General features: G+C 43.3%; 1 protein-coding gene across 2 annotated transcripts in view; it reads right to left on the bottom strand.

Moving 5' to 3' along the window:
• The window catches only part of MXI1 (MAX interactor 1, dimerization protein), a 55473-nt gene that overhangs the window by 19126 nt on the left and 19446 nt on the right, over nt 1–16901 (bottom strand). For both annotated transcript variants that reach the window (XM_079313226.1, XM_079313227.1), the window contains exon 3: nt 9533–9562. In XM_079313226.1, coding sequence (XP_079169352.1) covers nt 9533–9562 — 30 coding nt within the window. The remainder of the gene's footprint in view (nt 1–9532; nt 9563–16901) is intronic.

Below are 16901 nucleotides of genomic sequence, written 5' to 3'. Positions count from 1 at the left end.
TCCCTGCCGTGCACATTGGCAAGGAAAGAGCAGGAGCAAAGCAAACAACAGGAGGGGTTGCAGGGAAGAGGAACCCCCCACCCCAAGTGCTGAAACAGGCTGCACCTCAGCAAGCTTCAGTTACACAGCTGCAAACTTGGAAAAGGGCAGACAGCTCTGAGGAGCGCCAGGATCCACTCTATGAGAAACACTGGAAACAAACACAGATCAAAGGGAAGCAGCAAGCTGTATACACAGCTGGGGCTGTCTTCCCCTGTTAAAAAGAGAAGGGCACGTAGGTTTGAACTGCAAGCTCTGTGTGTGCTTGCACGTAACCGCCCCACGCCTGCCTCCTGACACTGCCAGAGTGTGCCTAACAAATGGGATTTGCCAAGCTGTGTGGAAGATTCCCACACAGCTGGGCAAAACCTGACTGGGCAACCCACAACTCAACCCACCCTAGGGAACAAGGCCAAATAGGTGGGAATAAATGACATGGGAGATACAAAGTAACCTCTGTTTTAGCCTCTGATTTCTACAATAAACCTGCTGCACTGCTCCTTCTTTTAAAATTACTCGTTTGAACGATTGCATTGAGTTTCCAGAATGAGTAGAACAATTCCCATCAAAGGGTTGGGCTTTTACCATGTGGAATTAGCATGAATTACCCAAATGTTCAGCAGGTTGTGTCTTTAAGTAGTACTGTAAATTCTCTCCTGAGAGGAAAATGTGGAGGACATAACACCCAGAACTTTCTGCGAGAGCCAAAGCAATCCTTCCTGCACAATCCAGCTCTGAGAGAAATGGAGAGGAACACGTTGCAGTAGCACATTGAAATTCTGGCAGCTTCCTCTTGTCAGGTCTTGGAACACTCTTGGCTGACCAAGCTCTTCTTCAAGGCTAGTGACAGCCACAGTGAGCTCCTCAGAGCTGATCTCACCTCTGAACCTTCCTGTTCTGTTCCTTTTCTTTCCTGGGATGCTCACAGGGAGATCTTCCCTTAGACAAATATGCAGTAAAATCAAGTGTGGCATCAACTACCTTTCCATACATCCCTCCCGATGGTTGTATGCTTTTGCCAGCCTCCATCCACGTGGAAGGGTCCTTGCCCTTTTACTACAAACACACCCACTTAATCACAAGAAGACCAGAGTCTATCAAATGCCCTCCCTTTGTTTTTGCATTATTCACTGTCCTGGGCGGTAAGGAACCTTGGCACTGCTCTCCAAATGACTATGCACAACTACAGCACTGTAGAGACAACCAGAGAGGAGCAACAACTGCCCAAGTGAAGGAGCAAGAATTCACCTGAGAGCCATTAAGAGCTGTGCTTCTAAATGATTCAGATGCTTTTAGATATTCCACCCTGGCTCAGCAACCAGACAACTCACAGATAGCAGCCTGCACTTGACTCTGTAAGCATGACTAAATTTTGTGCAGCTGTTTACTACTTGCCATGATAAAAACCACACCCTTAGCATAGGAACTATCAGTCTGGACCATGTGTGAACCCACTGATACCTTGCACAGAGTCTGCTTCTATAAAAGCAATGCTGCATTTCAAACTCATGTCCTGTTTCTACTGGTGGCTTCATGAATAAGCTTTCCTGTACCAATTCTTCTTTCCCTCAGCCCCTCCTGTGCAGAAACCCTTGTACAGATAGTTACAAGATCACTCTGTAACTGCTACATCCCCTTTCCTGCCTCACCTTTTGTGAGCTGAATATGCTCATTTGCAAAATCTCCCATTCACAGCAATCTGTTCTTCATCCTGAGCCTTGTAAGTACTCAACTCCCAGGCAAGAAAAAAAAAAAAAGATAAAAAAGCATCCATGCTTTGCAAAAGCTTTACATTTTTCCCTAAATAAGTCATGTTGCTTTATGAATGTACTCTCAAAGGTAAATAATTAACAGGCAAGAGGGACAGCTAATGGGAAGTGATGCTCAGGCAGCAGTGTACCCATAAAGTACAGCTTCAAAAGACAGACCCTAGGCTTTCTTAATGGAACACTGGGTTGAAAAACTGACTCATGCAGGGCTTCCTCTGCATTCCTCCAGACTCACACAAATTCAAAACCTTTATCTGAGATTCAGCCTGCATCTAACAGACTCAAGTCTGTTCCACTTCTGAAAAACAGGATACTCCAATTTTGCACAGGCACTGTAAGGAACAGCCACAAAGAGCACTAGGCAGAGATGATCTGTATTTACACACAAACTCCCAAAGACAGAGGGAACACTGGTGGATTACACCATCTACTGCCATGTTCTGCCATGGCCCTGACACAGCCCTGTCCATGTTATCCACTTGCTTCATGTGAGCAGAATTCCTGACCCTTGGTTCCACATTGTTTATTTAATTGTTTAATGGTTTTCTTATGCACTGTTTGAGAGAAAATCTGTGAGGTCTGTTTTCCCACAGTTATACAAACTACTCAGGGTGACCAGCACCATTTGCAGTCAGGTAAGAAGCACAGCAATTGCCAGATGAAGCCCTTCTCTCCTTTCCCAGATAAGGTTGTGAACACCTGTCACACACTTGCATTTACCATCACAGCATCCAAAACTAGGAGTTAGAGCATACTGCTGTCTCCCAAAGCAGCAGATGTGCCTAGACTTTGTGTCCCTCTTCTCTTTCCTTATGGGAGAAGGTGTCATGCAGAAACTCCTGGCCAGCACTGAGGGGACAGAAGGGCATTGAGAGGGACACAAGGAGTGAGCATGAAGTTTTGAAGGAAGATGGCACAGGGGAAACTTGTGTGAAGGAGAGAAAAGGCAAGCAACCAGCTGGAGTTGTGGATCAATGAAGCAAAGGACTGGGTCAATGCAAACCTGACCCTGCTCCTTTTCTTCATCAGACACCAGCTCTATGCATGTTTCTGCTTCTCACCTGGCAGAGGTCACACCAGGAGACACCTGGGGGCATATCACTCTTCCCATCTTCCCTTGGAATATAGGATTAGAGGTTATCAAAGCTATCATCCTTTGGTAAAAGTGGGCCACATACAGAAAAGAGAACAAGAGCATATTTCCTTCATTTCCTATCCCACTTCTTTTGGTTATTACAAGTCTGCACAGGCTACATTAGTATGTGTACCAGATGTAGACCAACACATACAACTCCAACTCCTGCCCCAAGAGTACAAGGTCCTGAAATTTGTCGTTAACAGGTGATCTATCTCAAAATTATATTCCTATTACCTCATCTTCTCTACAGCAGAAATTCCCAGCTGGCTTTCAGCTAGCAATGCTTTCAGGCCCACAAGCAATATTAGTCACTTGAACAAGAAAAATCATTGCATCAGTCTTGCTGGTTCTCAGCACCTCAAAGAGCACCCTTGAAAAAAAAAAAAAAGCAAGCCTGCAAAGTCTCCAGAGATCCATTTAGGAGAGAGCTGGTAAGTACAGAGGCATGACAGGACTGAAAATGGAGCCAGGAAAGGCTGAGTGCCTGACTTCCTACCTGGGGCCAGAATTCCAAGCTCACTGATTACAGAGGGCATGTGCCCAGTCTTTAAATTTCTTTTAGGACAACCATAAACACACAGAACTGGAGGGGGTTCAGCCTGAAAGAAAACTATCTGAAGATGCAAGTTTGGGAAGAGATTCAGGAACCACAGCTGGCAATGATGCACTCCAAATCAGCCTGGTGAGCTCTGACTGGGTGTAGACCTGACTGCAGAAGAATGTTTCTTTTGAAGATGGGGGTTCCCTCTCAAGTCTCTCTTCTGGGAAGCAGGACGATGAAAGGATTCTCAGCATCAGACCATTATGACAAGGCCAAGCAGATTGTGCTGACAGCTCTTCCTACACCATGGGAGAAAAACATACCACAAAGTGCCCCAAACATGTCTTAGTTAAGAAGTGTTTTTTGATAAATATCTGTTTCTGAAAAATGGCTTATAACAGTGATTTTATTGTGCAACATTGTTGAAACAAAAACATTTTTCTATGTGACAGTTTATCCAAAATTGTAGTATTGTTCTTTTTTCTCTTCTTTCTTCAACAGCTAGATTCCTAAGGGAGGTGCAGAGATCTGGGAACAGAAAGGATGATAGGCATGCATACATTCTTCACTGCTTCATTTTGAATAAAAAAAGAAATCATATTGAAACTTGAAATTCCTATATAAGCAGTACTAAAGGACTTGCAATAAAACGTGGATCATTTTGTTTCCTTCAAATCTTGGCATGGAGACTAACTGTCCCTGTGCAGCAGCAGTACTCAGAGTTCAGAATGTTCAGCAACCTAGCCAATGTGAAACAAAGCCTTTGCAGACTTTCAGTTGTAACTGAATCAAAATGCTGCTTCTGCCCGAGGAGGCACTTTGAGCAAACGTGGTGGTCAGCCTTCCCCAGTGTTACATCAGTGACTGGTGAGTTCTCAGAGCAGTGGAAAGAAATAGCAAAAGGCAGACTGACACTAAATAACACTGGCTGAGACTGAACGTATCCAGAAAGAACAGCTCTCTGACAGCTTTACTCCAAAAACCACCAGCTTCACCCTATCCAGGTTAAGGAAAAACAGGAACAGCACTGCAATAAGTTATCCAGATCTCCTAAAACAGAAACATGCTACAGCTCTGTTGAAAATTGTTAGTCCCAGCTGAAAACAGCATCTGTCATCTGAACAACAGAGCTGAAGACAGCTAACTACCTCCAGCTCTTGTTCCATACTGGCCTTGGAGACAGGAGAGTTTAGCTACAGTTCCCACAAGGAGCAAGCTGGATGAGTGCATGCTCTGACCTTTGGATGTGTCAAAGAAAGATGCATGCTCAGCTGTGTTGGACACGGTTTGACTGCTGCAAGGAACATCACAGATTCCAAGTTTTATTAATGAGGAAAACAATACATACTGTCAACGTTTGCTACATGAAGTTAGCATGAAAACAAAGGCCACTCCAGAGAACAAATGAAATTTACTGGATTAGTTTCTTGGTCCAGCTCTCCTGATAAATAGCACTGAACTCAACACCACATTGATTAGTTGGTTCAAGACAAACACTGATCAGATTGCCTTGGCAAGTATATATAGCACTACAAAAGCACAATCATCTTTGTCTATTCAGAGTAGCAAGGATTCACCATACTTTCATTTCTCTATCTTTGCCAGCCTAGCTCTATTTAAAAGCCCTACCTTAAATGCTTTTCCTAAGACACACTCGAAGCCCTTGTTCTAGACAAACAGAACCAAATGGTGCAAAGGCTGCAGTGCCTCACAAGGCCCCCATGTTTCAGTGCAAGCTGACCCAGGCCATGGTTCTCTCCATGGTTCTCTCAGCAGGGTTTTTTCTTTATCTTATCCTCTACCTCAGGCACTCGAGCACAACAGTCAGCTCTGGGTGAGAAACTGCCTTGGAGAACCACTTTGCAATAAACAGTCTCTCACGTCAGAGAAAGAATGGGTGAGGAACCACTGAAGATGGGGATTCTGGTAAAGAGTCAGGCTAAAAACCACAGTACTTGATCCTTGCTATGTGTTTGTCTTCTTTGCTTCTGATCCTCTCAAAAGATATCAAAGAGAAAGGATGTTACACCACTTCACTCTGCGCTTTCACACGAAACAAACTTTTAGCAACTTGGTTTAGAAGTTTGTATCCTTCAGACTTTTTCCTTTTCCTTTCTAAATGATGTACTTTTGCAGAGTCACAAATTCTGCAAGATCTTCAGAAAATTCTATTTTCAATGATCCCTAGGTCTCTTTACCTCCTTGGATCTATCTTTTGTTGGAACTGAATTATTGGTACAGTAAGAAAAATACGCTTTCATAACTCATTCCCTACACAATTACTCAGCTTTGTTTTCCTTCCTTCTGCTGTATTACAAAGCAATCATCACCAGAACCTAATAGAGCAATGTATGCTATACAGAAAAATGCTGGTATTTTTTTAAAGCTTCTATTTTTTATTTTTTAAATCAGATCAACAGCATTACAAAACTCTTTATTGCTATGTCAGGAGACGTAACTTTTCCGACAGACACACCACTGTGTCGGTCTACCAGAACTGCCACTTCACAGAGCAGCAGGAAATCACCTCAGAGCTGTGTGTCTTCCCTTAATACCACACTGACCACATCCTCCTAACACTGCCATGTGTCTAAAATGTTCACAGACAACAGCTAACACCACTATCTATATAATACACGACATTTACCTTTAGCCCAAATTTCATTTGTTATCCTTTTTTGAGAAAATGTTACACTTGCAAAACTCATCTTTCAGTCACAGCTTTATCTTGTTTTTTTGGATGAAGTGTTGCTTACACATCAGGTTTTTTGGTAGGCTGTTAAAGGACTAAAAAGTATCATTTTAGTTATATATTGCAGCAGAGGAGAAGAATGCTGGTTTCTTGTTTAAATGCAAGCCATGACTCATCTTGAGCAGAGATAAATTGAAACACATACCCATTAAATAAAATTTTTCAGTGTGAGGATTAATGACAGATAATAAGTATAAATTAACTTTAATCTTTTACAACAAACAAAGTCCCTTATATAAATGTCACTGCAATCTTTAAAAAAAAAAACAAACAAAAAAAAACCAACAAAAAAACCAAATCAAAGCCAGAAGAGGAGTCATTTAAATAATACAGCTAATGTTTGGTACCAAATCAAACAGCTCCTTAGCAGAACCAGTGGAGTGTTCTGGAGTGAAATATTTTCAAGCAGTAGATCTTAAAAAATTGCCTTAATATTTTTAATACATTTTTAGAGGGTTTTCTACATTAAAGGAGTACACATTAAAACATCATCAGTTCTGCAATACTGAGTCCAAGTTAAATCACATATTCAAAAAGAAGAAGAGCATTTTGTTTTACCAATATCTCTTGCTACTGCTTGAAATAAACTCTGCCTAATTGTCGAATGGGTTAAACCAAAATTTAACTGAACATAAGAAGACTGCTGTTCACAGACAAGAAGGGAAAAAAACAGAGTCAGAGACCTAATAGTGGACAATTTTGAAAATTATAGTGTATGTCAATAATAGAGATAACAGTGAGATTCAGAAGGAATAATCTCAAATAATAGGGAAAATGAGCACCTGTCAGCCACAAAGCCATTAGTATCAGGGCTTTTATATTTGCAACAGTTAAGTCTGGAGGCCCTGACAAACTTAACAACACAGCAAATAAAACATGGAGCTGGGGAAGACAGAGAACAATCCCCCTCACTCAGAAAACACTGCTGTGGAGTTTGAAAATAAATGCTTCCAGTATGAAACTCACTGTCCAAATCACTGGTAATGAACACTGCAAACACAGCAAAGGCACCACAGCGTCTAGCTGGGTTTGCAGATGTGAGTAGCTGATCAAGCCATAGCATCTGCATCAAGGGACAGACAATCCCAAACCAGGAACATCAGACTCCTGACCAAAGTTCCCAGATACAGGATTTTGCCTATACAGAGCACCCAAGGTGATCAAACGTGTGCCCTTCCCACAAGGATGAAAACCAAAGGCTTGTAAAACCATGTCTGAGACAGACCTGGAATACAGTGCCCCGGAATGGGAAGCCCTGGAGGAAAGACCTTGCTGAGAAGGCTGATGGTTAGGAATCTTCAGCATGGAGCAGGTGGGGACTAAGGAGAATAACAGACAAAAGGAGAGGAAGAGAGAGATATTACACCAACTGAGAATGGAAGGACAAATTCTGCAGCAATCAAACACCTTGTCAATATTCAGGAAAAGGTGGCATAAAGGGAAGCTCAAGTAATAACGCTCCTCTAACAAGTAACACTTCTCGTGATACTTCAACAGTCAATCCTTATGGTATCCCCACCTCAGATTATATTACAATAATTATAATATTATGTCCTCAGTTAAAGACAGGGAATCAGGCAGAAACTTCCTCAACCCACAAAGACAACAGGTACCAGCACATCCCAACCCCATCAGCCCACAGCTGATGGGAGTCCCCAGCTGGACTGGCTGCTAAGATCTCACCCACACAGAATTTGAAGTTTTGCCACCTGCCCTCAGGCTAGAAGAAGATGATCACATATCCATGCAAACCTGGCCAATGTGATAGGACCAGGCTGGTACAGGGAAAGATGGAGACAGCTCTGCTCTAAAGCTGTACTGAGTGCAAGCAGCATTTGCACTAACAATTAGATATGCAAATAAGCACATTGAAGATTAGTGACGGTTTCTCCACGACTGTTGTCATGGAGAAAAAAGCACCTTCAGTTCTGGGTCAGACCCAAGGATTGCATTTTCTTTCCCCCACTGGAAGAGAGAACCAGAGAGAGCATTGGAAAACCCAGCAGCCAACACAGCTCAACCTGGGACTGGAGAGGCTGACACTCAGGGAGCAACATAACCCAAAAAAAAATTAAAAGCCGTCCCTGCATCAACCCAAATAGACAAGACCATGGCAACTCTGTAGATACTCAAAAATACCAGGAGGCAGAAGCACAGGCTGGAAGAAAACACCCACACCACGCAAAGGCCAAGCTGCTTCCCAGCATTGCTGCTGCTAGGGGCAGGCAGATGTGGGGGAAACTGAGGGCAACACAATTCATGAGGTACTCAGCTCCAGTTCCCTTGAAGCCACATGGAAGATCTTGTCTGAATGAAAATACACACTTGGCTGAAGCCTCTGTGTGTCTTTGGCCATCCTCACAGTCCTCCCATCCCTTGTTAAATGATGGCTGCTAAGAGAGAAGAGGAGGCAATCAACCTATTTAGACTCAGCTTTCCTTCCCACCCTGGGGGTTTCTTCGTAAGAGCAGCTGGCTGGAGCACTGCCTTTGATACAGCAGCCACAAAAAACACAGACACCCACCCTCAGCCCCCCTAAAATCCCACAGAAGAGCCAAGATAAGTTTATAATGGAAACCCTGACACAACCTTAACTATAGCATCCTGAATGGAAGGCGATAATCTGATCTGTGTGTGAACTAGCACCCCTTGTCTCAATGGTATTTATCTTATTTTAACTCCTGTTACAAAAGGGTTGAGTCATATAGCAGAGCCAGCCAAGTAACAAAACTGCAGGGCTTGCTAAAATGCCAGAATCAAGGATAAACAGGCACAACCCTAGAACAGGTTAGGAGAGTCTCCACAGGAGTGCTGGTAGCCAGACCTCTGAGCCTCTGGACAATGGTATTTTCTTCTGTGCTACAAAGACTATCAGCCAGTGCAGGGGTGGGGGGAGAGGGTGCAGAGCACAGGGCTCTGCCCCTCGGTTCATGGTAACACATAGTACCCAGCGCCCAAGAAACCTGATCCCGTAGCAACCTCATGTATGGAAAGTGCCCCAATCAGATTTCACTGTGTCAGGAGAAGAACAGTATTTACTCTGCATACAGATTAGTCACAAAACTGGGTCACTTCTTGCCTTTTCAGAGAAAGAGAAAGAAAAAACCCAACCAAAAACAAAGCTGCTTTTTCAGATCTTTTTATGTCTTCCTCCCAACTTTTAAAATTACATGATGCAGTGTGGTCACTCACAGCTGTCTAAGCTGATCAAACAGCACCTGCATGGGTAAGGTCAAAGCACATTGCTCTCACAAGGCCTACATTTTTCAGAATTCAACTCATTAGCTACTTACCGGTTCTTTTCTAGTTCATTGTGCGTAGACCTGGAAGATAAAAAAAATTTTGGATTAGTCACTTCTGACCTCTGAGCACCAAAGTTTAACTGCTGCAAGCAGTACACATCCCCATTGGCACATCACAGTGCAAAGCCAATCAACTACATAAAGATCTATAACCTCAACCTGCTTGCTGACAAGAAGTTCCTTCCCTCCAGTGCAAAAGCTGGTACCCTTACTGCTAAAGAAAATGTTCCCTGGAGACTTAAATGCAAACAAAATCTCCAAGAGGGGCAATGATTAGAACAAGGGGCCAGAATCTGTCACTTCCAGACTCCTTCTGGCACTGCCACCAACTCAGTACAAGACTGAAGTTGTTTCTTTGTGTTTTAGATTTTCATTCACCCTATAAAAATATTGGTATCATCTGCTAACACAGGAGCTCATAGAGCACTAATTTGTGCATCAGATACATGGGAGATTTCCTTCCAGCAGAACTGGCTCTGGAGCCCCTGGAGCCCTTCAGCCATCACACAACAAATTTAGCCAATTTAGCAGAAGCAGACATGGCCAGCATTTGGGCACAAAATGGGATGGCCAGTACTGCCATGTTTGCAAACATCACTGGCACTGTGTAGCACATTTAGGATGTCTGGAAACACCCTGGGGATGGGAACAGCACTGCCACAACAACAGCATGCAGTGAAGTGACCCATAAAGTGACACTGTGACACTCAGCAAAGGAGAGGGCTTTGTCTTTATACCTGCCCACCATGCCAAGCACGCTGCCAGTATTCCTTAATTTAGAACTCTGCAGTTTGAAAATGAAACCAACTAGAAACTGAAGGGAAACAAGCACGTTCATTCTCCTTTCCTCTGTGATGATAGAATGAGTGGCAAAAAACCCCATTTAAATCCATCCAGGATTTCCAATCTAGCCCAGGTAAGGTTGTTGAGGATTATTCATAAGGATAGCCATTTGTCCAACATTTCTCTTTAACAGAAGGTCACCTTAAAATAAGAGTAAAAAGAACCCAAGAGCTTAATAAAAAGGATCTATTTTCTCTAATTTGGCATCACATTTCTTCCGGAGCTCTGAGAAGATTATCCTCTATCCCCCATCTGGAGAATCCCACAGAGAATTCTACAATTAGGGAACTGAATGGAGGATGTGCTCCAAGGGAAACCCTGTCATAATTAAATGCTTCTCCAAAAAAAGGAAGAAGGAGTGCCTAACAGGTGTTAGAACCTCAATGAAAATGATGAATAAACTGTGGATGTCTGCAAAAACAAGGCAAATGGGCCTTAGCTGACCATGGCTGTGAGGAGAGAAAAAACAAATTGTTACCATATACCTGTGCAAGCCACCCTGCTCAGGAGGACATGGGATACCCTAAAAGCAAGGCATACTATAGTCAAACTTCATGTTGAAAAAACTCCTGAATTCCCCTCCAAAAACAATGGATGCCTTCATTTTGGCTCCCAGGAATCAGAAACATGAACATAATATTTGGTCCAGAAAATCTCCCAAACCAAACCCACATCTCCCCCCTCACTCCAAGTCTAAACCAGCAAAATCCATTTGTCCAGGCAACCTGAACTCAAATGAACCCATCAGGACCAAGCTGAGGCCCTTTAGAACCACTGCCCATATGTAGTTTGAAACATGCTTATTGTTCTTTTTTACTGTATGTTCCTGCAGGAGACTGTGCACTCTTCTTGGCTATGACATTAGCAGTTATAAGGCCAAAGATATGCAATGGCTTGAATTCCTATATTATATCGAGCCAATTACCAAGGCCAGCACTGAAAGAACAAAGTTTGGCCCACTGCTGTGAACAAAATTAAAACAGCAGGTTCTCCTTACTCCTCTCACACAGGAGACTCTTTATTACCTATCTGCCTTCTGATGAACAAGACAACTGAGAGAGGTCACAGGCTTTTCACCAAGTCAGAAAATATTCGCTGTGACTTTTAACCACGTCTGTGGCAAGGAAAAAAAAAAAAGTAATTCCTCCCCCCAGCACATTCCCACTGAAGCTGAATGCAAATGAAAGAATCTCAGCAGCACTGAATGAATCCTACAGGGAGGCTTCTTCTCTTACCTGCCTGTATTTTGTTTAGTCCCACTAGGGATTATCTGGGAAAGTTTGAATTTTTTATTTCACCCAAATTTAGGAAAAAAGTTGAGTATTTCTCCCCACTATCACCATTCACTAACTCACATTTTCTGTGAATTTCTTTTTACTTGCACAACACATAAAGGGAAAAAAAACCCCTCTCTCTTCTGTTCATTAACAATTTCATTTTCTATAGCTCCTAATTTAAAGATTAGTTTTTGCCCCTCATCTTTGGCTGCACATGCTACTAAGATTTATTCGGAGTTAAACAAGGACAGTGCTGTCAGTAAAGTGGAAAAAAGTGGAGGAGTTTCTACAATGCAGAAAAAAAAAGTTGTCTTAAATAGGTACAGAAACAAATGCAACTGGAGTAAGTGAGCTGCTCTTATCATCAACTGAGAACTCAAGAAACTCTCAGCAGACTGAAATCAAGGCCTCATCCTTGATCCTTGTGCAGCAGCACCAGCTCCCTGACAGGTACAGGATGAAGAGCACAGCTGAAAACTATCACCAAAACTCAGTGAACACTGGTGTGCTCAGAGTGACACCACTGTGACATGCAGCACAGCCTGTGCCTCCCAGGGTAACAAGGACACTGCTGCTCAGCATGGACCACAAACCAGGGGAATCCACAGCCCTGCTGCCAGGTGGGCAGGGCAAGCACAACCTGCAAAGCTGAAACCAGAGCCAGGAGGGTATGGGCACATTCAGAGGGGAAAACAAAAGACCAAGCTCATGTACTGGCACTGCTCAGAATGTCAGCTGTGATTTAGAAGGAGCTCAAGCACAAATCATCTGCAGGGTCCTCATTTAAAAGTCTGGTTTCTACAGCAGTCAGTTCTTTAACAACTTAAAACATCCAAACTGATAACTACTCCTAAAAACTGAATAAATGTTATTAAGGAGGAGGATCCTGCTCACTAGATTTTGAAAATAGCTTGGATAAAGATCAAGAAGGCGTTTCAGAAGCTTAGGATAAAGGAGCCACGCAAACAACAACAAAAAAAGCAGAGCAGTTCCTGTCAAGATTTTAAGCAATAAAAAGTTGAAAGAGGACAAACTAAGTTATCCCAATTTACTCCAGACACCTGAAACTGCATAAAAAAATATGAAGAAAGAAGGAAACAGCAATTATTAGTCATTCTAATTTAAGGTCAAATGCAAAAAGCTTTTTATGCCAGTTATAGTGATACTGCCTGCAACCTTGCTATCCAACACAGTAACAAGGTATTGCTGAAACATTAAGCTACACTGAAGTTCCCTAGCAAATGAGAATCTGCATGTAATTTGCCACTTTACCTCATTTTCTTTATTTAAATAAAATTTCTTCTACCATGGCAGGGGCAACCAAACCTTGCCTGAGCACACTTAAGGCAAGACAGCATCAGGAAGCAACAAGCTCTAAAGAGCGGTGAATTCATTTATCATTGGGGTTTTTACTGTAATTAAAATCACAAAACTACCATATGACATTAAACATAGCTGACCTTTCTGGTCTACACATTTATTATTGATAAATGGGCCAATACATGCATTTGCAGAACATCTGCATTTTAGTTTGGGTTCTCAGTGAGGTAACTATTTTCTATGGAGGAAAACACAGCCCTCGAGAGCCCTTGTCCTATGCAATACACAGATGGCATTTATTCCCAACAATCCTGTCATCTCTCTTGAACCTGGTCATCTTCCTGCCTGTATTTGGCATCAGCTCCTGTCTCCAGAGGAGGCCAGGACTCCAAGATCTCCATCTGCACCACAACAGATATACTGTTGTCTCAGGAGGTGCTGCTGGCCATAAGTAAGGGGCCTCTTCCAGTACATCCTTAATGCCTACACAGACCCCAGTGCTTCTCCTCCAAATTCACTCACTCCACTCAGCTTTATCAAGAGTTTAATAATGAAATAAATAACCCACCAGCTTGTGAAAATTAGGGTACAGTTACCTGAATAATGTTTTGCAAAAGAAGAACATCAATGGTTCTGCAGACCAGGCCAACTGCTCTCTGTCTTACTCAGAAGCTGTCTCTGTTTTACTTAGGTTCAGCTACTTCTGCTTATGCATCACCACACCATACACAAGCTCTTTCTACTTCATTTTGCAGACCCTTCCCACCTTCTGGCTCTTCTGACACTCATTCACTGGGCCACTAAATCCTGCAGGAAATGCCTTCTTCCGTTCCCCAAGCCAAGAATAACCAAACCTTCTGAAATCAGTGAACTACATCACAGCTTTTTTTTTATGCACGTTATTCCTCAAAAATTACAAAATCATGGAAAAGAAGGGTGATCAACAGCTTTTTGACATTTTAAATCCACTTGAGTCCACAAAACAGAACTTGTCTGCTGAAGAACCCCAGTGTTTTGCCAGGATTCCAACACCATAGCAGCTTATGGAGCCAGTGCAGAAGGCAGCCTGGGAAGCCCACAAAGAACCTTCACCAGCAGCAGCACGTGAGACTCCCAGCCCAATGGCAAGACAAATGAAAGTTGCACAAGAGCTAACTCTTCCTGCCCAGACAGAGGTGCTCAAGAGCACTTTCTAAGGGCGTTGTAAACCCACCTCAGCTCTGGGAAGCCCGGAGAGAGCTGCAGGGGAGCCTTGGGAACATTGTAACTTATGGTATTAACACTGCCATGAGCTCGTACAGTGAGGAGGAGAGAGATGCAGCTGAACAGAAGATGGCACAGCCGGAGCAGGAGTCCTTCTGCTGCCATCCTTATGCCCTTTGCAAGTAGCAGCCTCAAGTCTAACAAGAGCATCACCTCAGCCTTGCCTATCAGCAAACCTAACAAAATGTTTCCCTCCAAGCAATACCAGAGACAAAAATTATCTTAAGCTATTACTACCTCATGATCCCCTACACTGCCTGGTCTTGAGGTCCAGGGTAAATTCTTCTCCACAAGGAGTTGAGGTGAGGGATGGAACAGACTGTTTCACCTTCTCACTGACGTCAAAGGAGATGCACCAGATTAACCTGGCCCCAAACTCTGGCTGGCTTTTCTGTCGCTCTTAGACCGACACGGTATCAGATTCCTCCCAAGGCTCTGATCAAAGCTGTTTTCCCAGGACCAAGCCAGACCCTTTCCAAAGTTCACATTCTCTGTCTCCAGCAGAGAAGGGAACGCAGCCGTACTGGCATCTGTTCATGTTTGTTCATCTTTGCAAAAGGAGAAATGGCCACACAGTCTGTTTCCAGCTCAAAGAGTGGACGAGAGCTCCTCCATGTGTAGAAAGTCACCTACCCCTGGGTTACTGCACAGTACTGGGAAAGTCTCCTGCAAGACTCAGTCAAAATAACTTTTAAAAGTATACTGCATGCTTCCCTTGAATAAGTAAATATATTCGAAGTCATCCACACTACTTACATAGCCTCTTTCAATTTGGTACCTGCTCCCCATAATCATTATTTCTGTTTGCAACATTCCAAATTAAGTCTTTCATATTTTTTATGCAGGGGGACAACACCAACACACAAAAACTATAAATAGTTTTCCCAAGGTCACACAAGAAATCTGTGGCAGAGCAGAGGGTAATTCGGGTTCCCTGATCCCCAGGATAAGGTAGCTGTTCTCAGGCATCCCAGAGACAGCTAACATGAACACTCATGCCATCTGACTCTTGGGTCAAATACCTCAAAAAAATAATGTAACCATTGTGAAGTGTAAGTGGGAAAGTGGGGAAAAAAGCCCACAACCAACAACAACCCAAACCTAAACCAGTCTTGCCCACTGTCTGCCAAGTGGGCTAACCTGACTCTCAAACTGGACAAAGTGCCAGAGAACAATCTAAAATGGGAGCCAATAACAAAGCAGTATTAATTTACTGATAAAACTCAACCAACAGGCATATCAGACACAACCCTCTGCTGGGGAAGCAGCCTTGTTCTGTTGGAGCATGTTCAGCTTTTTCAGCACAGGGGAGAAAAGAGCAGGAAGACAGCTCCTCCTTGCTGAGCACCACGAGTTTATCCCAGTTCCAGAGCTGAGCTCCCCCAAACCATACTAACACCCTAATAAGCAGCACAAGGTGACACTCTGCAGGGAAAGCTTTCCCAACAGCAGGAATTTTGTTTGCATTCAGTACTGCACTCTGGGACCAGTAAAGAAGTCCCCAGCTGGTTTCCCTCTCCACAGTGCAGGCTGGGAGCAAGTGTGCTGGTGTGGGCTTTTTCCTGCATCACCTGAGACCCTACATACCCATCCTAGCCCCAAATGCTAGGGGAAAACTGTCCTCATGCAAAGGCCCTGCACAGCCAAGAGGAACTAGGTTTGCTGAACAAGCAGCTATTCAATATTTTGTTTTCTCTTCATTGTTCACTGTGTGGCCTCAAGCCAAGCCCTGCTCTGAATACAGAACTGGTGCTTTCCTTACAGGCTTTTTGACAGGCTCACCGAGAGCAGTAGCTGGGCATTTCACAAGCACATTTATTGTCATGCACCCTGACTTTCCAAACCAGAAGCTAAGAAACAGAGAAATCAGAATTGCATCTTCATGTTCCTCTGAGCACTTCCATGAAGACCCCCAAGGACTTGGTTTTCTGGGCCACTTTGCATATTCTAAGAACAGGTTCTGCTGATGGCCCCTCTGGCTGTGCACCACCAGCACTTCTGCAGTCCAGATCCCAGGTTCACATCTTGGAAAAAAACAGTGTGAGGAATGGGGTCTCCCACAACAAGCTGGCCTGAAAGGGGCAACTGACAGCAGTCAAGAGTGAAGCAAGTTCTCCAAAGTGGTATTCATTGTTCCATTTGTCTGCCTTCTAACTTCTGCCACAAGTGAGCAAAAGTCCTACAGAAACCACTTCCTTCTCTTCCCAGCTCACAGTTAACCAGGTCTACTTAACAGGGGCTAGTACACACAGATCAGAGACAAGGGCTGATGTCTGTTCACTTGGTGAAGTACCTTAGCCATTTCAGTAGAGAAACCCTACTCCATCCCCTTTGGACATGCAGCAGACAATATCTTCTATAACAATTTAGAACTTGGACAATTCAAGTAGATTCTCACAAGCCAGGAAAAAGATTTTTACCTTCACCAAGGCAAGATTCTTTTCTGTGATCCATTGATGCAAAGGAGTTTCAGTTTCTTATAAACAGATTCTTGCCCATTTTTTTAATAAATTGACAAAAATTTTTATGTCATGATCTGTTGAAGAAAAATGTCACCATGAACAAGGAAGAACATGACAAAGAATGAGGACAGAAAAATACAAACACTTCTCTATGTGGTCCCTGTCCTGCTGACCTCCAGCAGGGTATGTGAGTCT

Source organism: Erithacus rubecula (assembly GCF_903797595.1).
Source record: "Erithacus rubecula genome assembly, chromosome: 9".
NCBI lineage: Eukaryota > Metazoa > Chordata > Aves > Passeriformes > Muscicapidae > Erithacus > Erithacus rubecula.
The sequence above is the reverse complement of the archived record's forward strand: the minus strand, read 5'-3'. Positions and strand labels throughout refer to the sequence as shown.